Raw genomic sequence first — 26,857 nt, forward strand, 5'->3', positions numbered from 1 at the left:
CAGGCCCCGATTGCCAGCTTTTTTAGAAAGAAGATCCCTCGTAGGTTGCGGTGGGTTGAGAAGCCCTAAATACCTAGCAATACCAATTCTACGCTAGGCATACAAGAAGATGATGGAAGGCTTGTCTCGCACTACACAGTATTTCAGTGTTCTCCCAGGAATTTGGTAATCTACATTTCATTAGAGAACTTTTTTTCTCGAGCTCCCCAGAGTTACTGGATTCCTAATAATAATTACGCCATGGGAGCTTTGACGGCGACTTTTTGGCCAGGCAGGATGCCACCAAATGTTTGAGGTACTTTCACACGCTAGGAGAGTATTGACTTTCTGGGGATGTGGTGAATCTCGGAAATAAAATTCAGAGGAATATAGAGGAGCTGAGGCATTCAGTCTTTACCAGAATTTATAGGATCTTCATAGCACGTGATTGATATCGGCAATCACCGCCTTGGACAGAATTTCGCTCCAATTCCCATCCATGAGCTCAGCAGAACCAGAACATTGTCGACAGAAACAAAACGATGCCGACGAAAATTCCTGCGTCCGCTGGCCCAAATGACAAGTCTGGAAACAAAAAGCGCAAGGACCCGCCCTCTCTGTCAACAGGAAATCAGAGAACCGGACGCGATTTTAAACGCGTAAAGTTTGACGCGCGAACAATTTTGACACAATCTACAGACAAGGCTCTCCAAAATGGCGAGTTGAACTTGGCGTCTTTCATGAACGCTCGCGAATTTGAAATCAAAGCGCTGCAAAATGGCATACAAAAGTCGAAAAAGAGCGGGACAACCAGGGCATTTCAGCAAGTTCCGCGGGATATGCGAAGGCGGACGGCAAGTCACAATGTCAAGAGGGTACCGAAACGATTGCAAAAGAGAGCTGCGAAGGAGATGAAAAATGACAATACCCCGACTATTACTGCGAATAAGAGAAGGCCTAGGAGTTCCAGAGGAAGGCTCCGGGCGGAAACTGCAAAACGACTGGGCATACTGGCCGCGAAGAAAAGGGCTACCAAAGAGAAGAAGGTTGGTGAGACAGGCATTGAGACTCGAGCTCCGCGACCCAAGATCCGGAAGGATGCTCTGAACGATCCTCCGAAGCCCAAGTCGAAATTCAGGAAGAGGCAGATACACAAGACATGGCTACCGACACATCTATGGCATGCCAAGAGGGCGACGATGACTGGGCCCAAGAACCCCATGTGGAGATTTTCTTTACCGCTTACTTCGACAGCGAAGTCTTACAGACCAACACATCGAGCCAGTGGAGCAGGCGGTGCCGTAGCTTGGGACATGAGCTACATGAGCACAATCGGTCTGGAAGGCCCCGAGGCAAGCTTAGAGAAACTTTTGAAAGCAATTGGCATCACAGAACAAGGATTGTGCGAAGTAAAGGGCACCAAATGGAGGCAAGGTAAGCGAACTTGGAGTGGATGGTTGTGTAGAGAAGTCAAGGAGCAATCGATTCCCATCGGTCCTTCTACCGTGTTATGGTGCCCTGTGCAATCCCCAACAGACAGTGATGATGCTTCCAACGAGCCCAAGAAGCCAACAAAACGGAGAGTGGTCTTAAGGATACATCCTTCTACATTTCTTGAACTATGGACTGAGCTTCTCAGGCTATCAAAGCTCCAACGGCCAGTAGTGCACATTGAGGATCTCAGATTCGAGATTGGCAGCATTGATATAGTCGGACCCTCATCGACTGAAGCGTTGCTCGCAATTTTGCATCCATATGACGAATCAGAAGAGCATGCCAGCACGTTTTTGTCCCTCAAGGGCGTTACGAATCCAGGATCCTTGCCTCCCAACTCAATACTACATTTTTCTATCATGGATCCTCGACTTCGCTATCCCCCAAGACCCGTCAAGCTATCTCAAATTAACAGCGAAGAGGCCAGTTTCAAACTCCTTGAATTGCTCTCTACTTGGCCCGTTGATGGGTCTATCGGAACTTCAGCATTGTTCGAGAGAGATGCCCGATTTAAAGCAACCCGTCTACCATCTCAAAAGGCACTTAATAGGCGAAAGTCCCTTGCACCCCCAGGAGAATTTCCAGCTATAAAACAGACTGATCCGAAAATACCTCTCACGCTCATGGCTTCTAGATCAACATCGTCTAATTCTGCACAAGGTACCTGGACACTGTTAGCTCCTTGGAAGTGCATCCTACCAATCTGGTACGGGTTGATGCACTGTCCACTATCTTCTGGAGGAAACCCGCGCTTTGGTGGCCAGCAAGAACTACGCCAGATTCATTTTGAGCAGGGCGTACCTTACTTTCCCAACGATTTCCCTGGAACTAATGCTGGGTTTCAGTGGGAGGCTGATGAAAGACTACGGAGGAAAGCTGACTGGGACAAGAGGCCCAAAGGTAAAAGAATAGAATGGGACTCGCTAAGCCTCGGGGCTGGAAGGAAGGGGGAAATAGGTAGAGGTTGGGCCTGCGATTTTGAGCGGATCGTGGGAGTGGAGCCATTGCCTGCCAGCGGTGTCTCTACAGACCCATCTCAGGAGTCCCAGAGGCCTTCAGTCCATCTTCCTAAGGCTCACATCCCGACTCAGCACCTTCCTAGCAAAAGTTTCAAATCTCTCGTCTCAGCCTCGGAGTACGAGCTTCCATCGCCAAACACCGTCGCCACAGTCCGCCTCAAGCTCGTAACCCGCGGGCTCGCATCGCCCTGTGCACGCATCTACCGACTCCCTGGCGCAACCGATGCTCCTTCATCTATTACTTCAGACCCATCCATCACCACTTCTTTACCAGCAGCCAGCCGCGAAGAGTGGCTAGCTCTTCTACCCCCTCCAGCCGGCTCAAAGCTCCCCCAAAACCCAAAAGCCAGAGCTGCTCAAAGACCTGGTCGGATCCCGCTGAATACGCCTCTGCCGCAGCGGGTCTTGCTATTGGCACACTCACTGCTTCAAGGCCCAGCACTTCCGTATCCTGCGACGAGGAGAGATGGGGATGACCACCCGCTTGTGCCTGATGAGGAGGATCTTATTGGGTTTGTTACGACGGGTGAATTCAATCTTGCAGAGGGCAAGGGGGTTGCTGTTGGTAGTGTGGTTGTGCAGAGGGTTCTCGAAGGGTTGAAGAGGGATAAGAAGAGTAAGGAGGGGAGACTCTGTATTGTGAGGAATGCAGGGGAGAAAATGGGGAGGCTGGCTAGGTGGGAGCCTGTGTGAAAGGTGCCAAGAGCTTTACTAGAGATCTTGAGATGTCGCAGCAACTCTTGCCTCTCGTTTACCTCAACGACTGTATCCAGATATGTAATTCATGCTACGGCAGTAACACTCTGATTTCTTCAACAAGGTTTTCTAAGCAGGGCGTCTTCTACCTCCTAAAGTCCCCACAACGGGGCTCCTAGAAATCGAGGAAACCCTCAGTCTATTCCACTTCAAGCGCCGGGTAGCATACTCTACCACTTCCCCGTAGGCACTCCATCCCCATCACTTGCAATGATCCCTTGCCCTTTGAGCCGTGGTTAGTGGTATAGTACAGCACACTGAATCCCCCTCAATCTTGCCATTTAGGGGGACCCGTCTTACCCTGCCAAAGTTCATGTCGAGTGATCCTTGGAGAAGCATCTCGAACATAGCCGTCTCTCTCTATGCTTTGAGAGGTTCTCAAGTACATGGATCCCCGCTGAGCAACTGCTACGATCAAAGATTGGGACTGGGACTGAGAATTTGCCAAAGCTCAGTCCCGTTCACATGCCCGCGGCCGGAACCCATGGCTGCCGCCGCATTTGAGATTTCAAGTTCCATGGATCGTTTCTCTAAGGGTCGAAATTCGAAGCCCTGCCCGTTCATAGCGGCATCCACGCCATCTGGGTGAGGTCCACACCAGGACCAAAGTTTTGTCATAATCTCGGGACAAGATATAACCAATGATTTTTTTTTTCAGCGCGATGCGAGCTGGGATTGTCAGATGCTTGTGCTGGGTAAGAAAAAGGTTGCACTGGAAAAAGAGGAGCTGCACGAAAGGTAATTTGACCAATGTGCAATAAACCACCTACAATTATACCTACGCAAGAATATAAAAACACTCTCTAGCGTCAAACAAACCATCGATCTCTGTGCAATCTCTCCTTGGAAGAGGCTCGGGAAGATCAACGCGAAAGCGGTCCGAAGAATTGCAAAAAGCCCCGAAGAGCCCTAGAGTCTCTAGAGCCAACGGAACACATTCACACCTGCTCTTGAAGTTTTGAGAGGTTGACCAAACAAGTTTCAATTTCTTCCCGTCCACAGAACAATTCCCCCGCGTTCATGTCAGCATTTTGCCTGAATTTTTTTTCGCTGATTCGTCACCTGAATTCCCGAAGCACGGTCGATGCTCTCCAATTGGACCTGGAACATATTATGACCATCTTTCGTAAAAGCGACGTTACTGTCTTCCGCACTATGTGAGTGACCGAGGGTTAGACGATGCCCTGACCAGATATGCAGCAAGCAAGTCATGTCCTCCTGGGCTCAGCTTGAAAGATCTCAGCGGCTGTTCGGTCAGTGAGGGAGCGGATTAAGCGGAAAGTGATGACCCTGAAGTCGTTACGGGGCGTACAGAAGTAGCCATTCAAATTCACAAACGATAGTGGCCAGTCAGGTCTATTTCGGGAATTGTCATCCAAAGTGATGGTGATAACGCGAGATGCCGACGGAAGTTCCAACTTCTATCATCCCATGGATTTGACCGTTTCCCAATTGTCGACATTGACCGAGACTAAAGGTCTTTCCGGTAATGACGTCCTGCCTTCTTGAATAACTCGGCTACTTCGTCGCTTTTTGAATGTCAGCATTCCGGTCATATGATCAAAGATGGGAGAAGTTGATACATACAGGGATTTACTGTTCGGATGGATTTGAAGGGCAATCAATTGCGCTGCGCGGTTTTCTGGAGCTGCAGGCCAGAGACGTTCACAGATCGTAAGGCGGACCTCAGGAGGCAGATCTAGCAATGAGGAGCCTTTCAATTTTGGATTTGTGTGAGACGACATTCCGAACTGCGGTGTTCAAGGCGAGGCCCGTGATAGTGAAGATCATGAAGATCGTGAAGATAATTTCGAGGTTAAGTAATGTGGTATGCTTAAGTATCTGCAGCCAACGCGAAATTTTGCAAGGAATCCACTAAACAGCCGTACAAAGGTAATTAGCACGCAGTACAGACGATTGAAAAGGCATGGAACATAAGATACCGGCTAGAACTCTTCCGCTTTCTTCTGCCCAAAGCACAAGCATAAGAGCATCTGGAAGGACAAAGCTACGAGCAGTTGCTAACTATGATACCATGAGCCTTGAAAGCAAGGCGGCCGTGGTTCCAGGATGACTTGCTTTCAGGATAACGACAGGGAAAGAATTCTGATATTTGCGCCGTCAGGAGGTGCGTTTCTATTGCCATGCTTGGAGCCCCTTGGAATCATCCCCGAAAACGGAATGAAAGATAGAGGATACCAATTAGCTCGGATCCGATGTGCCGCCCTTTTCCTCGCAGCATAATCGTCAAATCTGCGAACGTAGAACGTGGTCATTGATCTGGGTATACCTCTCTCTGCAAGTTGCCTACGGATCTGCCTCCATGGCGATTTCCTCTGGGAAGCCCCGATCCTGTTTTCTCTTCTGCCTCTTCGCAGCCACAGGAAACCTTTTGGCCAGTCCACAAGTGCTGCATTTCCGCACAAGGACATCTGCCCAAGGCTTCTTTCCTCCCCTGCTCCTATTCTCGATTTCATTTGTGCAAGTTGACCCGTCAATCAACATTGTGTCGCAGCCCTTGCAGATTGAGTGCTTCATGGCTGGTGAGATTCGTAATAGAGCTTTGTGGGAAACGGCTCGGAACTCGGCGACAAGACGTCTGGATGCACATTGAAAAAGAGGCTTTAGGGACTCTGCTGAGCTTCCATCGGGCTCTGCATAGTCGTTTCCCTTAGTAGTCTGGGATTCGGCGGACTTGCAGTGCTCTTGTTGGGCTGCCATGTATGCTGCCGCTTGATAGAGGTATGACACTCTGCTGTAGATGGCTTTGTTAGGCACCCGACTGGACTTGGCTTTCGCCGTACTAACTTTCGCCGTACTAACTTTCGCCATACTGGCTTTCAGAAAGCTCGAATGAAGGCTCGCCGTAAAAATAGTAGTATCTATTGACTTCGAGCTGAGACTGTGGCTGTTGGAGTTTTTGAACAAGTAGAGTGGGTGGCAGCAGGCATCTGGGGATGCTAGCTTCACGCTAGCTCTTTTTAGGACTAGCGTGCTTAAGCTGCTTGCAGCTTTGAAAGTCGCGACAAGGCAACTCCAACACCTTTCCTCCGTCCCTCAACTTCCTCTTCCTCCTTGACTCTCCCAACTTTGCATCAAATCCACCCCCTCTCTCGTCTTCATATCATACACCTCGATTGCCTCGTTACGATTGACTTTCCGACAGCCTTTTCTTCCAACGCCGACTGCACTCAAGGTCGCGTCACCCTGATACACAAAATCTTCCTTCACGACTTAGACGTCGAATAACCCTCAAGATGGCAACCGAGGAAGATCTCATCGATTACTCCGACGAGGAGCTCGGAACCAACGACGCGGCGCCTGCTGCGGCTGCAAATGGAGGAGCAAAGAAGGGGACGGCTACTGGAGACACCACCGACAAGAAGGGCAGTTACGTTGGTATTCATGCGACTGGTTTCCGGGAATTCCTCTTGAAGCCCGAGCTTCTGCGTGCCATTACCGATTGCGGTTTCGAACATCCTTCGGAGGGTCAGTCATAACTTTCATCCCCAAGCTCCATCGTTGTCGTTATACCGCACGTCTGTCCATCTCGCAAGCAAAGAAAAAAAAAAAAGAAAAGAAAAAAGAGTCATGGCCATCCTGTATCCATCACAATCGATCCTGGAATGTCTCTATCGGCTGGTGCAGACCTGGCAAAGTGGTGTGAAGGGAGATTTGCGCGCAAGCGGGAATCTCGAGAAGGCGCTGAGGATTTGATCAAGAAGGAAAGAAGCACGTAGGCGGCGGTGCCAAGAGACATCCAGGATCGGCTCGATTTTGACGGCTTCAAATTTGTTGCCGAACCTGCTTCAGTCGACGATCTAGGCCTTCAAAGGCCATCGTTGCCATTTGCCTAACGTTGGGAGGAATTGTTATACGGGCTTATATGCGATCTTGGACGGACGTTGCGATCTATTGCACCTACCTCATTTATACATGGAGAACACTTTGATCTAACATCGGCTCGATTTACTCTACAGTTCAGCAAGTTTGTATCCCTCAGGCAATTCTCGGAACCGATGTCCTCTGCCAGGCCAAATCTGGTCTTGGTAAGACTGCCATCTTCGTCCTCACATCGCTCCAGCAAATCGAGCCTGTCAACGGCGAGACCTCCGTGTTAATTATGTGCCACACTCGCGAGCTTGCATACCAAATCAAGAACGAATATGCCCGGTTCAGCAAATATATGCCAGATGTGAAGACCTCGGTATTCTACGGTGGAACCCCCATTCAGAAAGACGCCGAGATTCTCAAGAACAAGGACACCCACCCCCACATCATAGTCGCCACCCCCGGTCGCCTGAATGCTCTCGTTCGTGACAAGTTCCTCCGTCTTGGAAGCTGCAAGATATTTGTCCTCGATGAGTGTGACAAGATGCTGGACCAAATCGGTATGTGTTTCTCCAAGAGTCTCGATCGACGTCGGCTAATTTGCTTCAGACATGCGCCGTGACGTCCAGGAGATCTTCCGAGCTACCCCAACCCAAAAGCAGGTCATGATGTTCAGCGCCACCCTCTCCCAAGAGGTTCGACCCATCTGCAAGAAGTTCATGCAAAACCCTCTTGAGATCTACGTCGATGACGAGAAGACCCTCACTCTCCATGGTCTCAACCAGTTCTACATCAAGCTTGATGAGAAGGAGAAGAACCGCAAGCTCAATGAACTCCTCGATGATTTGCAGTTTAATCAAGCCATCATCTTCGTGAAGAGTACGGTGAGAGCCACCGAATTGGACAAGCTTTTGACCGAATGCAACTTCCCATCCGTCGCAGTTCACTCTGGTGTCAGTCAAGAGGAGAGGTATGTCCAGTTTCGAAAAATGCATCACTACCAGAGCTAATAATCGTTTAGAATCAAACGCTACAAGGCGTTCAAGGACTTCCAAGAGCGTATCTGTGTTGCGACTGATGTCTTTGGCCGTGGCATCGACATCGAGCGTATCAACCTTGCTATCAACTACGACCTCCCCGCGGATGCCGATTCTTACCTTCATCGTGTTGGTCGTGCCGGTCGTTTCGGTACCAAGGGTCTCTCAATCTCCTTCGTAAGCAGCGAGGCTGATGAGGAGGTCTTGAAGTCCGTCGAGAAGCGTTTCGAGGCTGATGTTCCGTAAGTTAAAGCTGTCAATATCCTCGTGATCCCATGCTAACGGCTTTCCAGTGAGTTCCCGGCTGAGGGGATCGACTCTAGCATCTACATGGCGAACTAGACCATTATCGGGATCTTCTCCCCATTGCCCGCGTCCAGTTCTGGGACGGACCCCAAAAAATGTACTCTTTCCGCTCTTCCAAAATTTCTCCGCCCTGAGTGGATGGGTGGCATGCATGCTTTTCTTCTGCTTTTGAATTACTAGGTCTCTATGCTCGCGTCTTACAAAGAAAACACAAAATGAGGTGGCGCTGGGGACGAGGCGGAGAAGATAGCGCAAGCAAGCAAGCCTTTTTTTTTCGGGACGGCGATATGCGGGATGGTATGGACATGATAGGTGGTTGTAGCTGCAGACGCGCGGAACAGCTGTGCACTTAAGCAATAAAGCCAAAAGTCTTTTGAGTGCTCTATCTTCGTGACATCGACATGTTTCTTTTTGTAATTTCTGTGAGATGTAGGCCACGTTTTTTTTTTTAAAAAAAAAAAAAAAGGAAAAGGAAAAGAATTGGAAAAGCAAGCAGCTGGGTAGTGCCCGCCGAGCACATTGTTTTTGTGAGCCATGGGAATATGCAGAAAGGGAAAGACACCGAGGAATGGCCTCCTTCTGCTGATTCAAATTTGGGTTTACGGACACGCGAATTGGGGAGATGACCTAGATTCGATGACCTACCGGTACCTCACCGGGGTCTCCGTCAGTAGTGGTGGTGGTGGTGGTGGTGGTGTCCACCCAGGCTTTAAATGCTTTTTGTTATTCAAAAAAAAAAAAAAAAAAAAAAAAAAAAAAAAAAAAAAAAAAAAAAAAAAAAAAAAAAAAAGAGGTTTTCCTACGTAAGTTAGGATAGGTCACAGAGGCGTTTGTCCTTCTTCGCTTTGAATGTTAATATTTGTTTGGTTGGTGTTTGTGGATGTGTGGACGGGGGCTGGTTTTGATTTAGATGATGCTAGCGTGTGGGAGATGGAAGGAGGGAGGGAAAGACGGTATCATAGTGTAGCCTGCAGTGTTGGTGAGTGAGGAAGGAGGAGGAGGAGGAAGTGAGGATCTCGGCGTCGGTGTTTGTGTTTGTGTGTTGTGTTGTGTAATATGTGTTTGTATACCTAGGTAGGTAGGTAGGTGGGTAGGTACCGGTAGGTCAGTCGATATGAGAGAACGCAAGAAGGAACGAAAGACAGAAAGAAAGAATGGGCGAGTGAGCGCGCGAGTCTAGCTGGAAAGATATCCCCTCCGCGAAAGCGAGAGTGATTCGTAACTACTACCCGTCCTTACTCACCTACCTCCTACCTATAGCTACACAAGCGTTTCGTAAGACCTCGCCCTCGACACCTCGACACCACTTCCATACCCACCTCTGCTGGCTCTCGTTCGTTCGCGCCTCACCCCCCAGCTACGCATCTCGCAATCCGCACGCCCTACAGCAGCTACGCCAGCTGCCAGCCAGCAGGCCCGTTGGAGCAGCCACAACCCGACGCGGCAGCTAGCTAGCTACGCGAGCAAAACCAAAAAAAAAAAAAAAAAAAAAAAAAAAACAGACCAAACAAAGACAAAAACAAAAAACAAAAACAAAACCAAAGTCAAAGCAGAGTTGAAGTCAAAGCAGAGGAGTTGAAGTCAAAGTCAAAGTCAACACAAAACAAGACAAGACAAGACGAAATAGAACAAAACAAAACAGAGCAGAACAAAGCAGAACAAAGCAGGGCAAAAGTCAATTAAAGTAACGCAAAGCTCGCTTGCAAGGCCATCACGAATAGAAACGGCGGCGGACAGGGGTGGAGATCAGATTTTCTACGGAACCGAACCTACTTACTGTACCTTACTACGTAACTCTCCCTCCCCTACAAGTACTCCTGGGTAGTAGTAGTAGTAGTAGTAGTAATAGTAGTAGATAAAAAGCAACACTCACTGGGTCTCTCGTGGGTCGATGCATGGGGGGTGACAGGTAGGTACGTAGTAGTAATAGCAAGAGGTAGTACGTAGTAGTAGTAAGTAGGTAGTAGTAACAGCGGAGCATACATGGGTCTTAGACCAATCGGAACAGAGGAGACATTAATTGATTTACCTACAGTAAAAAAAGAGTCTGCTTGTACCGGTATCTACAGCTACTACTACTACTTACAACAACGACATATTACTATGAATGTATGTATGTGCTAGATAGTAGTATGTAAGTACCACTATAATGTTAGCCCTCCTCACAGAGTTACTATGTAAGTATCGATCACCTACCTACCTGAACTACCTAACCTACCTAACCTACCTACCTACCTACTCTGTACAGCTACAGCTACAGCTCGACTCGACAACAACGCCTCCACTACGGTACTGTACACCACGATTCGCATCGCCTCGCATCGCCTCGAGATTCGAAATACTACCGGTAGGTACTACGTACTTCTCCTACCGGCGCGTACGTACGTACGTACTCCATGCGTGCGTGCGTAGCTAGCTTACCTATCAGTGCCAGCGAGCGTCTAGAGCCTCCGATGTGAACCTCTCGCCCGCTCTCGCGAGAGGTCGGTTGAGCGTGATATACACACACACACAGGGGGGAGAAGATCTCATCTTTTCGAAATAAGGGTGGGTTCTCTCGAGCGTGTACGTAAATAATACATATATATACATTTTTTTTCTTTCGGTATTTGAGGAGCAAAAAGTTGTGGGAAAGCGCCTTGGGGAAAGGATTCGGTGGATTTAGTAGGTAGGTAGGTAGAGAGGGTTAGTATCTGGTGTGGCTATCAATAGAGTGAGGATACTACTGTAGGTACGTGGTAGATCGAATATAGCAGTACAAAGATTCGACGAGTGAGCACATGGAAAGATGCTAAGCATCGGTGGGACGATGGATGCTGATATGTCAGGTTCAGTGCTACGTAGGTGGTAGCCTTTATTTCAATTGGCTTTGAACCCAGCCCTTGTCTGCTCCACTCGTGCCCCTTGCGATACCCCTGCTGCACTGGCTGGAATCGGCCCACAAGAGACCCAGTGTTGCATTTATTTGGGGGGGGGCGAGAACAATATAAGGATTGGTGGGTACTTGCCACGGGAAATCATACCTAGTAGTACCTGGGTACTTATCAAAGGTTGGTTATAAATACTACCACCTTGATTGACAAGACTAAATGAAATGAAGAATGATGCGCATGTGACTGGCTGCCTTGGCTGGTAGCTAAAAGTGGATCGATCATCTCCCGTAGCAACCACGGACTTCCCCCTCTTCTTTTTCTCCGTCATCAGCAGATTCCGCTGGACACGACCAGCACGCAACCAACAACAAACAAGTTGAAGATTTTACAGTGGCGTGACATGTGACGTGTCGTGTGGAAGTAGTGCAATGATAGATAAATCAAATCTATGCAAACTTGGAAAGGAGAAAGAAAGGGGGGTGGGTGGGATGATATTTGGCGTTGAAAGAAAAAAAAAAAAAAAAAAAAAAAAAAAAAAAAAAAAAAAGGGCACTAAACCTTGTCTCTCGTTCATCTCGTGTTCTGCAGGTATGGAGCGGGTATTCTGGAAATCGGGGGTATCGTAGTAGTGGTCCTTTCGTTAAATTGTTCTAAGTATAATAGACGGGTGGGGTACCTTGCAGGGGAGGTGCTGATACGGACGGCATATCTACTACTGTACTAGTAAGTGGGTACGTATGCCCTGTGCCTCGACCCTCTTGTTGACATCTGTCGCCGTGGTGAGTCTGTATTTATTTCTTCCTTCTCTCTCTCTCTCTCTTTCTTTCTTACCAAACCACGCGAGAAGCGTGGCATCAGGCATCAGAGTTGAAGTCCACATTTGTTGCTTGCCATTCCAGCGGGCCTGAATGGGGAGGGGTGAGGAATTCTCGCTTCTGGTTTATACCCACTGTGGAATTAGATGGATGGAGTGCTCGCCCGACTTTTCACACCGACGTGATGGGGAATGCGCTTCGGGTCGTGGTACCGGTAGAAGTCCGTGAGATGGGGAGAGAGAAAGACAGAGAGAATGGGAGGCAAGGGCGGTGATGGACGCCAAGTCCCGACAGGACAGTGAGCACGGAAGATCGGCGGAAGATCTATTTGCGGCGGCGGTGAAGGGAAGGTTGAGGTGCCGAGCAGACGGCAGAAAAAGCTCGGATGTGATATGATTCGACTCTTTTCTCTCTCCGAGTTCCGGGTGCGCCGGGTCCAGGGGGGGGGGGGAGGAGGTGGAGGGAAAACAAATTACTACGTAGAAGTAAAAGGGCTCGTTTGGTGCGTCGTGACTGGCTGCCACAGGTGGCTGTTCTTTTTATGCTTATCTACCTGCGCGTGTGGAACTATAGAAGTATAAGTCAAAAAGTATAAGTCAAAAGTACAAATACGTAAAAAGTACAAATACGTAAAAAGTACAAGTACAAGTCAAAGGGACAATTACAGGTCAGACGAGGAGTTGTGCAAGTTGCGTGCACACCGCACAGCCGTGGTATTATTGTAGGGCGACCTATGACTCATGAGGCGACGCACGGGGAAAGACATAATAAAAAGAAAAAGAAAAATAGTTCTCCGGACAGTACCGGTAGTAGTATTGCTGGTGGCTGGCTGACTGACTGACGGGACGCACTGCCACTGCCACTGCCACTGCCACTGCCACTGCCAAAGTATCTTGCTCCAGACCAGTACCAGTACCGTCCTCCCATCGCTCTTGCCCCTGTCATTGCAATCTTCTGCAGCCGCTCCGGCTCCCCCCACCGACGTACAGAGTACGGAGTAGCGGTAGTAGCAGATACCGGTAGTGGTGGTATGATTCCCTAGAAAGAGGTACTGGTACGGTACTACTACTACTTGATTAATTCCTCCCGCGGTCAAACCCCACCGGCTCGGTTAATGTTGACTACGACAACAACCACCGCCACACGCTTACCTGACCTGAGAAATGAGGGTTGGCACGATTCTGCAGGTAACCCGACTACCCTACCGTACCTACTCGACCTGAGGGCGAGAAACCTGTCGATCGATGCCCAACGCCCCAACACCCCAACGCCCCAACGCCTCAACACCAAGTACAGCGAGCTACCACTGTCCTGTATGGCAAGCCCGGTGCCGGTGCGGATAGGCGTGTCCAGCTTCCCATGTTGTGTAGGTACGGTACGGTACCGGTAGCTCTATCGCGTTTCTTTATATATCCCACCGCCCAGGCCCAGCCCGTTGCCAACAAGCAAGGCTTGATTGAACAGCACTCGGCGCATGTTTCATCCGTGGCCCGAAGTCAAGTAGGTAGTAGGTAGTAGTAGGTACCGGTAGTACGTAGTACGTACTATAGGTAGTAAGCTCTTCATTTCGGCCGTTATCAGCACGGGCTCTTGGCGGGTTGGCAGCAGATTCGATTCGATTCTCACTCAGCCCAGTATGAGTGCAATCAACACTGAAGGGTAACTGACCACTGACAACACAACGAGACAAACAAACAATAGCTGGAGCCGGAGTGTAGATCGGAGGATGGGATGGGGTGGGCGGAGGCGGGTGGATCGATGGATACTACGTACCTAGATAGGCTCATCTTTACTCGGTATTCTTCAGCCGGGAAATCTCCCGCTATCGAATTTTTGATATATCCCTCAAGCTGCCCTCGCCGCATCATGAATCGGCAGACTCGCCTCGCTGCGCTGCGGGGGCATTGTAAAATTTCCAAAGGGCAGCCTGGGCTGAACTGGCCCTGCACCTGCGCCAAGAGCGACGGGAGATGGGATGAAAACAGGCTTCTCCTTGACCACTATCACCTATCCGATCCGCACTTACTCCGTACTCGCTCTTTTCCAGGGCAGCACGCAGACAATCAATCCAGCTCCAATCCAGCCAGCACCGGCGCCATCAAGCACCTCCACCGGCCTACTCGGAGCAGGCCAGCTCTCTCGATATCTTGCCTCTGTCTCTGTGCCAGGACGACAGGATAGGATAGGGTACGAGACGAGACGAGACGATACCATTCCAATTGATTCGAGACCTCCCTTCTCCCCTCCCATCGATTTCAACGAGCCCCAAAAAGCCTGCCATCCAGTTCGATCCTCTTTTGGTCCACTTGGCCCGCTCGAGCGGACAAAAATAATCAGTACGCATCACACACAGTACTTCGCCAGGGATCGCAAGCTTGATGGCCTTGCTGCAGCTGCTGTAACCTTCTCTGCTAGCCAATCCAACACGTCGAAAGCCAACCTGCTTGGTCGTCCGACGCGAGCTTTGCTCCCCTCGCCCGCACATCATTCGACTTTACTCCACACCCGCCCCCCCCCCCCCCCTCCCCCAATCTGCATCCGCCGGCGACGTCCTCTTCTTCGTACGCCCCATCCCGCAGCCAGGAGAAAGTCGTCTTCACTTCCCACGCCAGACACGCTCTGTTACGCCTCCAGTAGCAGCCCGAGATCGACCTTGACACGTTGATCTTGCGGCGTCACGCTCATTAGCCACACCTGCCTTGATTTTCATCGGACACCCGCCCTCTGGGACCGAGACAAGGGGGCAGAAAAAAAAAAGCAACCGGGGACGCTCATAACAAACACATTCTGGCGAAGACCTGGCCGCGACCCGAATCCGGCCAGTAGCAGTAAACCTCTCCGCGGCGAATAGAGCAGACGTGGCTTGCAAAGAAGCAATTTCCATCTGGTAAAGATGGCTCCAACTCCTCCACGGCTGCGAATCCTTTCAGGTTGGTCTACCCGCCGCCGCCGCCGCTGCTGCTGCTGCTGCTGCTGCTGCTGCTAATGACGATAATTTCCGCAACTCCCTTTTCGTCTACGACAAGCCCATCCGTCCCTCCCGAATCTCAACTTCACTCTCTTTTTCTCCTTCCTCTGCCGATGCGCCGGCTTTTAATATGGACTTTGAACTAATGAGAGTATGTGTAGTGGGCGGCAACGCAGTATCGGCATTTCTTTCCTGGCGACTCCAGGCAACGAACGCTTGCGACGTGACGTTGGTGTGGAAGAGTGGTTTCGACGCGGTGCATCAATATGGCATTTCATTCAAGTACGTCCGGGCATCCTCGACCCTAACTTAGCAGATGACTGATTCTGGCAGGTCAACCTCTTTTGGCAACGAACGATTCAAGCCTCGCAATGGTAAGAGATTCCAAAACCTGCACCGATTGGGGCATGTGCTGATCTGTGGGCTTCCATAGTTGTGCGCGCGCCGGAAGAAGCTGCAAATACCAAGAATGGCGCCTTCGACTACGTCCTACTCTGTGTCAAAGCTCTCCCAGATGTCTACGATCTGGCGTCCGTGATCGAATCAGTCGTTACTCCCCAACACACTTGCATCCTCGTCAACACCACACACGCGCTGGGAGTTGAGGCGCAACTCGAAGCAAGGTTTCCCAGCAATGTGGTCCTGTCACTCGTTTCGGGTGCCGAGATCATCCAACTAGGATCAAGCGAATTTGAGCACAAGGGATCAACTGAAGTTTGGGTGGGACCTGCAAACAGGAACCCTTCACTGCCGAATGGGATCCAAGCAGACATGGCAGATGCTTTGGCCATGACTCTGAGCAGTGGACAGGTCGATTGCCATGTTTCCACCAACATCCGACAGCAACAGTATGAGCGGATGATTGGGTAAGCTCTGTCCAGATATCCACAGTCCCCCGTCGAGAGCCAACTGACCACTGCTCCAGACCGATTGCTTTTCATCCTCTGAGTGTCATCTTCGATACCCCATCGCATTCCGCACTCCTCGAGAAAGTAGGCATCCGGCAACTCGTCTCGGATCTGTTTGACGAACTCCTCGCGATTGCCCAAGCCCAGGAATGCAGTTTCCCAGCAGATTTCAAGGCGAAGGCTCTGGCAGATATGGTCCGCCCCACTGAAGCAAACAGCATCATGTACCAGGATTTCATGGCCAAGAGACCAATGGAGGTCGAGACATACCTCGGGTCACCAATCAAGCTTGCTCAAGAAGCAGGTGTCCGCGTCCCCAGGATCGAGACGCTTTACGCCATTCTGCACCACTTGAATATTACAAACCAACAGAGGAAGGAAACTCCAATGCTTTCGCCTGCGTCTGTCAATCCTCCCATCAGGTTATCTGCTGCGCCTCCTCCTAGGCCTTATATGAACGGTACAATGAACGGAAATGGTGCCCCCAGAGGCAGAGGGAGAGGACCGTCAATGAATGGCCCGCCGCCTGGGATGATGCGCAGAGGACCGCCTCCAACGAACGGAGGTCCGCCCAACGGCTACGGACGCCCAATGCCAGGCAATGGATACCCGGCTAGGAACCCATCTCGGCGTGGATCTTTGGAAGGGAACGAGCTCGAAGAATTCAGTCACTTGGTGTTGTACGATGATATTCCCGAGTCCGGGGAGTCTAATCACGGCGGAGACGCCTCCAAGTTGGCCCTGCGAGAACGAGAGTTGATCTTGCGCCAACGCGAGCTGGCAATACGTGAGCAAGAGTTGCGACTGAGAAACGGCGTTGGTGGACGAGGTCTTCCCCGCAGAGGACCACCAACACCATCAGTCCGGAATGGTGGATTTGATGAAGACGACGACGAAGACGGATTTGACCCTGCAGATGTTCCCGTCACCCCTTTGATCGACCCTGACAACTTCGATATGATGAGCGTTACATCTCGACGCACTCGAAAGGCCACCCCGAGCCAGCATCAGATTCGCAAAAATCCCGAGTTGGCAGTGGGCGATGGATCACGGAGCAGAGGGGTCGGGTTCATGCGCCCACAAATTCCCAGGAACCGGTCCAGTGCTCGAATACTGAGCCAGGTGCCTGGTCTGCATGATAATTTGATGGATGATCCTCTCATGGGCTACTCGTCAAACCGATATGGAAACGTTGACCGCGCTCAGATGGGCATGGGCTCCAGAGCAAACTCCCTGACGGCTGCACGACTGGACGAGTTACAATATGGAGGTCCGCAGGGCTCCAACGGCCAAGGTGGTCCCTATCCTCGAAGAGCAAGTCAGTCCCCTGGAGCTCCTTACAGTCCGCAGATTGGGCGAGGCGGCAGACCATCGCCGCCCAACGGCCTCCGGGGCCCGGGCTCTCAAAAGAACGGTAGACCGTCTCCTCCAGGAGGCATGAGACAGCCAGTGCCGCGTCACCCGCCGGGACAGGGCAATGCAGTTGCACCGCAACAGGTTGAGCAATACGCTGGGGTGAGCGCCCTTCATCCACCTAAAGGCCCTGTACAAGTTCGAAGTCTGACGGGTTCTGCGAGCGCCAGCGCGGGGAGTGGTGATAGTGCCAACATCGATTCTGAGCCATCTGCGCACAGTAGCCAAAGCAGTCTAGGACCTCGACCACCAATCGGCGTGAGGTAGTGTTAGGAATTCGTATCGGCTGTCCCGATATTGGCCACGTTCATCAGAGAGTGGCCTCAGTTTCATCTGGAGTTGCTTGTGGACAACAGGCCTCCGATTCACACCTAATTTGTCCATAACGGCGGTCCATTCTCGATTAACTACCTCATCGACTTCAACTTGAATATAAACTTCTTTACTTTGCTTTAATGGGTGTTAATGGAGACGGAACAACTCGAAGCGCATCCTTGAGAATGGCCACCTCCCTCGGAGCATAATGACGAAAGTGGAATTCATAACTGGGCCTTTTATACACTTGATTGTCTGTGGTCTACTCAGGGCGACGGCATACATACGCATGCTGCGGCCCAACGCACACACTCTCGTTTTCTCTTTTTGGTAGGATTGCATCGGGGGCTGGCGTCTTTGATATCCATATAATTTATTCTTTCCCCATTCGAACGCAACATCGGTTGGTGGATTCTGGGTGCTCGAGAAGCTCATTTTGTTGGTTGGTCGAGTTCTTCAGCATACGAAAAATGGAGATACGGATCACCAGCTCTCGGCGCTGTGTATCATTCATACGGAGAATTGAGGGGAGGGTTCAATCGGAGCGAAGTGCATGGCGACGACGGCGACGACTTGTGGTCTCTGGTGCGTTAGATGGGATTGTATAGAGGCCGGGCTCTACTGCCATTGGGTTGAATGGCAACCCGAGGCGGGCAGTCATTTTCAGCAACAAATATGAAAGTTTTCAGGAATTTTCCTTAAATTTGTTTGTTTTGTTGCCCCTAACTGAAATTTGTGCACTGAATCATCCCTGAATTTCGATCCTTCTTCTCTTGGATTGGCATTGAATGCAGACTTGAATCTGGGCTTGTTGCGATCTGGGAAGCGATCCCTTCGCTGCCGTCACTCGACGCACCATATTATATTTGCTCTTTGTTGATGTTGTGTTCCAAGGTGAGGTCGCTTCACCGTTGCCCTGTTGCCCTGTTGCCTTTGAACCCCCATCTCCCCTGGTGATTTGGAACGGTTCAATTGTCCCACATCACTGAAGCACATCTATTGAGTATATGTACTGCTTATGTTAGTCTTCTCCGTGTAATGCCTCGATTCATCGCAAGTAGGCCTACTGAGTAGCAAACAAAGTGGACTGAGATTGGCGCTGTCGCTTTTATATATTATATATACTTGCTCGCTTAATGACAGCGACGAGGAAAACAGCTCACAATTCACCTTCAATAATTCACCTAGTATAATTTCTCTCGACCACAATTCCCCCGAATAGCCCCAAATTTCCCCAAACTTCGCCCAACGTCTCCAAACGTTTTTTGCCAAACTGCTATTCACCCGAACCTCAACTTTTCTATCAGCCGTATTTAATCGGCCTTTCTCTCCTCCTGTTCCTCTTCCTTTCCCTGTCGCACAACAAATTCGCACCCCCATCGACGACCGAGTTCAATCACAATAAGAACAACAACGACCACAACAATAACTTCTTCTTGCACTTCCCTCATTACACCATCGACTCCTCCCTCCTACAAGATGTCTTCTTCAGAGACTCCCATCACCGGCCTCGTCAGAGCTCGCAACATCATGAGAACCGGAGCTTCTATGCTTCGTCGGCGTAATTCCTCTTACGTCCTCCGTCCCCTTTCTCGAACCCTCCGCCTTCCTCTAACCCGCCGCCTTCCTCCACCGCCCGTCTCCTTCCCATCTGGAGGTGGGAGTCCCGCTCCCAGAGAATTGGCAGAGTCGGCTGTGGCAGAGAACGCTCGAGCAGTCCGTGTTTACAGAGCTGCGGAGCTTGTCGACGCTGCTACTATCTCAGCTGCCATCGAGGAGATCATCGCTCGCGCTGTTCACGCGTTCAACTACGAAGACCCAAAGAGCCTGCCTGGAGGCCCCGAGTTCATTGGCTTCGCTGGCGAGGTGAGTTGCTTCCTGTCCTACCGCCAATCAATTGCGATTGCCCCATCCCCCCTTCTACGTTGGAAGAAAGCAGATACTCATCTCGGTCTACAACAGGAGTCCCGTCTGATCCGCAAGGAGGAGCTCGTCGAATTCGCCGTGGCCGATAAGACTGTCGCCTCCCAGATCGCAACCGCGACCATTCTCGACACCCCGATCATCCCCTTCCTCTGCTTCGATCTCACCGGCAGTACCGTCCCCTTCCCCAGCTCTGCTATCAACATCGAAGGACCACGCATGGAGGATGCGGCCGCCTCCAAGATGGCCGAGTACAGGAAGATCCGCCCTTTCAAGTTCGGTGAGCTTCCGGTTGAACTTCGCCAGAGGATCTACCGCCTTTGGGGCAAGGGTGGTACCCTCGCTCTCCGCCACTGCGGCCAAGCTCCTCCCCTGGTTCTCGCTCTCGCCCGGGACGAGACCCTAGGTCCAGAGGTCACAGATTTGTACAAGAAGTTGAACTACGGGGTCACTGTGGCCAACGAGGCTGCGTTCGGCAAGAAGCCGCTCCGAGAGCTGATGGTATATGAGAATCTCCACTTGCAATACAGTGCTGAGTAAGTCTTCTTCTCCTCTCCCTCTCATCCCATCCCATCCCATCTCATCTCCCCCCTTTCCTCCCCCCCCCTCCTCAAGAACCAAACACAAGCTAACAAGAGAACCCCTCCAGAGTGCCCCAAGAAAATAGAGGCCCCACATGGAAGTCCGTCTCCCTCTGCGCGCACAAGGTCCAACTCATGAACAAGTTCCGCTCCATCAGCATGGACTTCGACCGGACCGGCCCCCGGACCCCCGCGTCTACGACGCGCGCGAGCCCACCAACTTCCTGCTCGTGCAGACCGTCGCGCGCGCCTCCAGCGGCGTCGACCGCGTCTCCATCCGCATGGCCGGCCGCGCCAACCCGCAGCGGCGCTTCGAGCTCATCTACACCGCGAACCGGTGGCTCGGCGTCCCCGGCGTGCTCGCCACCGTCGGCCCCGCCCACCAGATGGAGGAGTGGCTCTGGCAGAAGCCCTGCGGCGGCCTGCTGGATCTCGGGGCCCCGGGGAGCCGGAAGGTCGTCGAGCCCAGCGCGCCCGGGCGCGTGACGATGGCGGACCGCGTGACTGATCGTCGCTCTGCTGGGATTGAGGACTGAGTCGTTTTTTTTTTTTCTTTCTTGTTCTGTCTGTTGTTTTTCCTCTCTCTCATCCCGCGTGACGCAGACTGTCGCGCTGCGAGAATTGAGGACTGAGTCATTTTTTCTCTCATCTCGACTGGGTCTCCTTTTTTTTTTGTGTGTGTGTGTGTGTGTACTCTCAGAGTTGGACTTCTGAGCTGTAGCTAGCAGCAGTAGGAGCAGCAGCAACAGCAGCATTTCTCTTGAAAGAGGATGTCTTCTCTCTCTGAAGCGCGCGGGGGGCGCCTTCTCTCCAAAGAAGCATTTCAAAAAAAAAAAAGGAGAATACTTTTCCTTGCTGCTCTCTCTCCCTCTCTCTCCCTCTCTCGTGTGTGTGCAAGGAGAATAGGTTGACTGACCGATTGACTTAATCAGCTAATAGTAAAGAAGAAGATGAAACCCCCCCCATCCTTCTCCCCCCCCCTTCCCTCCCCGAAAAAAAGGCACAGATATGATCGGAATTAAATGATGAACCCTTGAGGGGAAAAAAAAAACCCCATCTTTCCTTTATGACTTGTGACTTATGACTTGTGACTTATGACTTGGTACTTTGTGACTTGGTACTTTGGTACTTTGTGACTTTGTGGCTTCGTGACTCTGAAGCCAGAGAAAGGTGGTCGTGTGTACCTACCTACCTATACCCGTCGTGGTGTGGTGTCTCCTCTCCTCTGCCATGCCAAGACCTCGCTCAATAAGGGCTAGGAAAGGAAAGGAAAGATGGAAAGTAAAGGAGGGAGACGGGGCGTATTTGCATATATATATATATATGTATACATCCATCTATGCCTGCACACACACCCACACACACACACATACATACCTTCTTCACCCTACCTTATTCAACCCTACCCTACCCTACCCTCCTCTCCCATTTTCCCATCTTTCCATCTTTCCATCTTTCCATCTTTCCATCTTTCCATCTTTCCATCTTTCCATCTTTCCATCTTTCCATCTTTCCATCTTTCCATCTTTCCATCTTTCCATCTTTCCATCTTTCCATCTTTCCATCTTTCCATCTTTCCATCTCCCACCCATCGTTTCCCCTTCCCTCCGCTTTCGAAACCCGACTCCATTATTCCTTTCTCTATCTTTCACCCTTTATTCACCCTTTATTTGCCCTTTTACCCATTGCCCTTTCCCCGCCGTTCTTCTTTTCGGTGCTTGATTTCCTTCTCTCCCCTTCCCCAATTCCCCACTTCCTCCTTCCCCTTCCCCTTCCCCACCTCCCTCCCGGCTTCCGGACGAAAAGTGAAGTGAAGTGAAGTGAAGTGAAGTGAAGCTAGCTGGTAGTAGAGTAAGTGAGTCGCAGAGAAAAGCTCTGAAAGCCAGCTAGCTATCCCCGCGGATGCGACTCTGGCAGCTGAGCTAGTGGGGATCTGGATCTGGGGGATGGGTAGTTTCTTGGTGATATGGATATGGATATGGATTAGCCGAGACGGAAAGAGGGGGGAGGGAGAGAGGTTTCTTGGTCTGTGTATCTTCCTTCCGTTTGGGCTGGAGCTGCTTGGTTTGCGTGCGTCGCGGTGTGGTGGTGTGGAGGTGGGCTGGCTGGTTTACGAGGTTACGGTTGGGTACTGAGTTGCGTAGCTGGCGCGGGCGAGCTAGATTTGATCTTGGGGGGGGAGAATCCCGAGTCGTGGATGATGAAAGATCACTTGGTGACATGTGGAGATGGGGGTGTAGGTTGGTATTTGATTGTGGGTATCGTGTTGATTCTCTCTCTCTCTCTCTCTCTTCTGGCAGTACAGTAAAGCTACCGTGGCTCTAACCATCCTCATCATCAACCTCCTCCATCCGTACAGCTCTCGACCCTTGCGGCGCAGCAGACCCTTCCTCTCCTCCCCTCTCCTCACCCGCGGCCTTCTTTCCCAAATAGCCTGCCCGCTCAAGCACATCCGCCTCCTCCGGCTCAACCAGGCCTCCCACACCCCTGACCTTATCGAGCTTCATCCTCACAGCCGCCGGCACAAAGCTCGTAGCCTCCTTTCTCAAATCCCTAATCACTGGCTTCGCCTCATACGTCGTCTTCGCCTCCTCGAAAACCCTCTTCGGCATTTCCTGTCCTCCACTCCCCCCTCCACCAACCCTCCGCTCATTAGCACCTAGCGGCACGTTATTCGCGCTCGTGCCCACCTTCGCCGAGCCAGCACCAGCAGCGGCAGTGGAATCCGGATACCGCTCTGCAATCCTCTCCCGCCGCTTCTGATACCAGCGATCCAGAATCTCCTTCGGAATCGGCGGCGGCGTATCGCGCGGCATCGGGATCCTCTTTACATCCTCAGGGACGTCACTCTCCTCGCTACTATCCCCATCATCTCTCCTCCTCTTTCCCAGCACGCCACCACCTCTCCCGCCCCTCGCGCCTCCCCTCCCACCCCTCTCCCCTCCATCCCTCTCCCTATCCCGATCCCCTCTATCCTGTCTCCCCCCCGGCCCGAACTTCGGCGCCGCGTCTCCCAGCGCCTCTCGGGCCTTCTTGACCGCCTTGAGATCCCGCTCGGTGGCTTCCAAGAGCGTCTTCTCGTGCGCGGTGAGCGTGCCGGCCTTCTCGAGGGATTTGAGATCCGCGAGCTCCTTTTCCAGGTGGTAGGGGTTGCGCTTGGCGAGCTTCTCGTTGCGTCGGGACTGTTGCTCTGCTTTCCCTGTACATATCACGGACACCTGATCAGCTTTCTGCGAGCCAGTCTCTAGAGTAGTGTATGTATGTATATGTGTATATATGTATATATATGTGGAGGGGTTGGGGGGTGTGGTCGTGAGCAGGGACGAAGGGGGTGAGTGTGATTGGGGTACCTTTCTTAATGGCCTTGGCTTTCTCGGCTTTGCGCTGTGCTTGCGCCGGATTGACTGATTTCTCTTTCGGCATTTTGGGGCAGTGGATGGGCGTGTGGAAGGAATTGGAGAGCTTGTTGGCTGTGGTGGGATGCGGTTGTGAAATTGTGAGAGCTGGGGAGATTTTGCTGTGCTTCACCGCTTGGTGGTTGCCGGATCGGGGAAAGGTGTTGGTGTTGCAGCTTGGCGCTCTTCTCTGGCTATTGCTATACGTAAAACGCTTTTCTCTTGTCACTATTATCCTTTTACGTCCGGATAGCGATCTCGTACTGTCCTTGAAAGTACGCAGTTAGACGCAATTGTCATTCCTCATTCCCATTCTCATTCTCTACCACTATATATCGAGTTGGGTGCCACATAGCCCGCACCGCCCGGGCCCCTCAGTACTGGCCCTCGTTCGCTGCATACGTCGTCCGACCATAAGCCGGAGTTTGACAGGAAGCTTGAGTATTTCTGATGCATTCACTCGATGAGAACTCGAATCAATAGCCTGATTCTTGAGAGCCCGAGGAGCTGCAGACTTACAAGCTCTTTGCGCTAGCTACTTGTCCGGTCATTGGTAGAGATCTCGTTAAGGTTTGGCTGCTGCCTGCCATATTGGGACGAGCTGGAGAGAAGTCCAAAGTCCAGAGTCTAGAACTGGACCCAAAAGATCCTGGATTCTCAAGGTTTGGCGGAGGAATTTGTCTTTTTGAAAATGCACTATTTTCCGAGGGGCTAGCCTTGGGAGTCCTGTTCATATATTTTGTCAACGGTTTCTATTAAAAACACTGTGTCGATTGGGACAATCTGAAGAAATCAATCCCGGGAAAATATTTATATATCCTAATATTCGATATCAGGCTTATTGTCAAGCTATGATCGTAAGGTCCGCTGCGACGGTGGGCAACGACATCCAGCAGCCCCTTTAAGTCACAATCTCGTATTAAAAGGATCCTTTAGTTACTCCTTAGCCGAAAAGGCTGTACTGACGCCGCAATAGAATGTAGGAACCTGCAGGCCGAGAAAGAAAGAAAGCTGGATTTAGCATCGACATTTCGCTAAAGCTGCCTCCCTTTTGTATACCTCCATCCGTTTCCTTGTCTAAAACAACATATCATACGACGTCCCTTTTGCAGAGCTAATCTGCGCCTAGTCATCTCGCTGGCCAACCGTAAGTCAAGGCAGCTTCACAGTCTAGCTACACAACAAGACGTCGGCTCATATCGGACCTCCCAACTTGCCATCATTCACCGTTCTCATTTTTCCACGGCTCGACGCTTAATGGCCGCCGTCTTTCGTGCTATTCTACCATTCAAATCCTACCAAACCCAATGGCAAGTGACCAGCCCTCTCTAATCAGGCACCTCGAGGACGATTCTTTGTGTCAAGAATAAAGATCTGGCTTGGTATAGAAGTTATGCAACGGCAAGTGCGCTCTTCGTCTCGCCTATGTACAATGCTTTCGGTTGTAATCTTTTCCGACCAACAAACTAACCGCTCTTACCTTCATGTACCAATCGCGAAGGACTGAAGGCGTGAGTTATTTTTGATTATCAACCCAATTCCCATATTCCCCGACCCCCCCTATCCCATATCCCAATAGGTGTGTATCATCCATCCTCCAGCCCGGATATATCGAAACTTTTCCACGCCTAATAGTATTATCTGTTTGCTAAAAAAAAAAGCCCTCACTCCCTGAAAAAAATGATACCTCCTGCGTGATCGACCACGAGGGATATGAAAAACGACGCTCTCATCTCATAATTATGAGCACGCTGATGAAGGACCCATGTGCATGCATGCATCAACACGCTCCACCCATTTCCACCATATCATATCAGATCAGTATCTATCTGCCTACCACGGACGAGCGACCGATTCGGGCTCCCAGTTTCTCATCACGCCCTCGCGAAGAGAAAGTCGTAGCGGCCTGGCTTGGGCAGGTCCAAGTCGAGCCTCTGCTCTTCCTCGATGTGATCGCAGAGGTCATCCCAGAAGCCATCCCAAGAGTCCGGGAAGAGGCACGGCACCTTCAGCGCTCCACCTGTGAGCGGTAGGCAGAATGGCTCCACTTGAATGAGAAAGAAGTTAGTCGTCGGCAAGTTCGATCGGGAAGTCAAGGTGAGGTGACAATGTGCTCTCTCTGTTGAGCAAGAATGGTGAAAGTTGTAGAGACTAGAGAGACTTTCATGCAGATGAGAGGGCAAAGGAGGAAGAAATCCAATGAACTTACAGTCTCCTTCCTGGGTGCCAAACCGAGGAATGGATTTAGGCCACACAATAATTCCCCTCTTTCCATCTGCCTCCACATCTGGGTAGAGCTCGAACAGACTGAAGTAGTGCGTAGAGTCACCCCAGAAACTCTTTGTCGCTGTTGTTGCTGTTGCTGTTGTCTTTGTTACCCCTGCAGGGTTCTTGCCAAAACGAGACCATTGGTTAAACTGGCGAATCCAATCCGGAATAATCAAGACGATAGTGTCAAGGTAAGGATGAACATAGACGTCACCTTCTCTCGCGGCCTCCTCTTTGCCGTCTCTGCCACACTTGGTTACGAAAGCAGGCTGAAAGCCCTCTAAAGCCACAGATCGTGATTCGCTGCACACATGCCGAAGGGCAGGCACGGGTGTCAACATTTTGAATTTCGGTCTGGGGCTGTCGGGGGTTGGCTTGGTGAGTGTCACCTGGACAGTCTTGGGTGCTTGTGCTTCTTCGGGTGATTCTGATGCTTCACGCCACTAACAGTACCGAGATTGTTAGCGTTTTTTTTTTTTTTTTTTTTTTTTTTTTTTTTTTTCGATCTCCAATATCTGTACTGAACACCGGTCATCACTTACAATTTTGAGGTGGAGTTCTGATGGCAGCTTTTCGAATAAGGTGAAGGTTGGCGCGGCGATCTCTGGAGTGATATCAATCTCTAAAGTGATATCGATCTCTGAAGTGATGTCGATATCTGGATAGAGCTCTGCTGTAGCGCTCTCGGAAGAAACTGCCAGTGGCATAGCTGTAATCTGATTAATATTTGGCTCCAGATTGGCCACAAGATCTGTATAAGAAGGGGTTGAAGAGGTAGTAGGCACACCAATGACCGTATGCTCGGGGGGAGAAGATAAAGGTGAGTCGCGAAATTGTTGAACGGGAGACTCGTGGAGTTGAGAGGCTCCAGGTTCCATGGTTGGAGTCGAGTCAGAGAGATTTGACCCCATGGTATGACCTGAAGTTGTCCGTATTTTGGTCTGTGGTTTTTTACCCGGAGTTGTTGTGAAAGACC

The 26,857-nt window shown here is 50.9% G+C and overlaps 9 protein-coding genes across 10 annotated transcripts; 5 read left to right on the top strand and 4 right to left on the bottom strand.

The window, feature by feature from the left end:
* Nucleotides 1-521: 521 nt before the first annotated feature.
* L3040_000142 (uncharacterized protein) lies at nucleotides 522-3,185 on the top strand (the record flags this gene model as incomplete). Of its 2 annotated transcripts, none has more annotated exons than XM_007295167.1 (1): nucleotides 522-3,185. In XM_007295167.1, one exon carries the CDS (start codon nucleotides 522-524, stop codon nucleotides 3,183-3,185), a length of 2,664 nt encoding a protein of 887 aa, XP_007295229.1. The 2 variants fall into 2 exon arrangements, with proteins under 2 accessions (XP_007295229.1, XP_066013095.1); XM_066155032.1 differs by having other exon boundaries at nucleotides 2,097-3,185.
* A 1,534-nt stretch (nucleotides 3,186-4,719) lies between these two features.
* Nucleotides 4,720-4,993, bottom strand: L3040_000143 (uncharacterized protein; the record flags this gene model as incomplete). The annotated part of the gene is made up of 2 exons (XM_066155033.1): nucleotides 4,720-4,777; nucleotides 4,836-4,993. The coding sequence occupies 2 exons, from the start codon at nucleotides 4,991-4,993 to the stop codon at nucleotides 4,720-4,722; spliced, it is 216 nt and encodes a 71-aa protein (XP_066013096.1).
* A 562-nt stretch (nucleotides 4,994-5,555) lies between these two features.
* On the bottom strand, nucleotides 5,556-6,080 carry L3040_000144 (uncharacterized protein; the record flags this gene model as incomplete). Its single annotated transcript, XM_007295168.1, has 1 exon — nucleotides 5,556-6,080. One exon carries the CDS (start codon nucleotides 6,078-6,080, stop codon nucleotides 5,556-5,558), a length of 525 nt encoding a protein of 174 aa, XP_007295230.1.
* Nucleotides 6,081-6,505: 425 nt separating this feature from the next.
* L3040_000145 (uncharacterized protein) lies at nucleotides 6,506-8,458 on the top strand (the record flags this gene model as incomplete). The annotated part of the gene is made up of 5 exons (XM_007295169.1): nucleotides 6,506-6,737; nucleotides 7,229-7,639; nucleotides 7,689-8,049; nucleotides 8,101-8,358; nucleotides 8,410-8,458. The coding sequence occupies 5 exons, from the start codon at nucleotides 6,506-6,508 to the stop codon at nucleotides 8,456-8,458; spliced, it is 1,311 nt and encodes a 436-aa protein (XP_007295231.1).
* Nucleotides 8,459-15,003: 6,545 nt separating this feature from the next.
* On the top strand, nucleotides 15,004-17,584 carry L3040_000146 (uncharacterized protein; the record flags this gene model as incomplete). Its single annotated transcript, XM_066155034.1, has 6 exons — nucleotides 15,004-15,040; nucleotides 15,240-15,360; nucleotides 15,412-15,452; nucleotides 15,512-15,944; nucleotides 16,004-17,501; nucleotides 17,570-17,584. 6 exons carry the CDS (start codon nucleotides 15,004-15,006, stop codon nucleotides 17,582-17,584), a joined length of 2,145 nt encoding a protein of 714 aa, XP_066013097.1.
* A 1,609-nt stretch (nucleotides 17,585-19,193) lies between these two features.
* Nucleotides 19,194-20,177, top strand: L3040_000147 (uncharacterized protein; the record flags this gene model as incomplete). Its single annotated transcript, XM_007295171.1, has 1 exon — nucleotides 19,194-20,177. One exon carries the CDS (start codon nucleotides 19,194-19,196, stop codon nucleotides 20,175-20,177), a length of 984 nt encoding a protein of 327 aa, XP_007295233.1.
* Nucleotides 20,178-20,313: 136 nt separating this feature from the next.
* Nucleotides 20,314-20,754, top strand: L3040_000148 (uncharacterized protein; the record flags this gene model as incomplete). Its single annotated transcript, XM_007295172.1, has 1 exon — nucleotides 20,314-20,754. One exon carries the CDS (start codon nucleotides 20,314-20,316, stop codon nucleotides 20,752-20,754), a length of 441 nt encoding a protein of 146 aa, XP_007295234.1.
* Nucleotides 20,755-22,539: 1,785 nt separating this feature from the next.
* Nucleotides 22,540-23,641, bottom strand: L3040_000149 (uncharacterized protein; the record flags this gene model as incomplete). The annotated part of the gene is made up of 2 exons (XM_066155035.1): nucleotides 22,540-23,417; nucleotides 23,569-23,641. 2 exons carry the CDS (start codon nucleotides 23,639-23,641, stop codon nucleotides 22,540-22,542), a joined length of 951 nt encoding a protein of 316 aa, XP_066013098.1.
* A 1,846-nt stretch (nucleotides 23,642-25,487) lies between these two features.
* On the bottom strand, nucleotides 25,488-26,759 carry L3040_000150 (uncharacterized protein; the record flags this gene model as incomplete). Its single annotated transcript, XM_066155036.1, has 3 exons — nucleotides 25,488-25,660; nucleotides 25,823-26,324; nucleotides 26,424-26,759. The coding sequence occupies 3 exons, from the start codon at nucleotides 26,757-26,759 to the stop codon at nucleotides 25,488-25,490; spliced, it is 1,011 nt and encodes a 336-aa protein (XP_066013099.1).
* Nucleotides 26,760-26,857: the final 98 nt, after the last annotated feature.

Source organism: Drepanopeziza brunnea, assembly GCF_022702325.1.
Source record: "Drepanopeziza brunnea f. sp. 'multigermtubi' strain 214-2 chromosome Unknown ctg1, whole genome shotgun sequence".
Lineage (NCBI taxonomy): Eukaryota > Fungi > Ascomycota > Leotiomycetes > Helotiales > Drepanopezizaceae > Drepanopeziza > Drepanopeziza brunnea.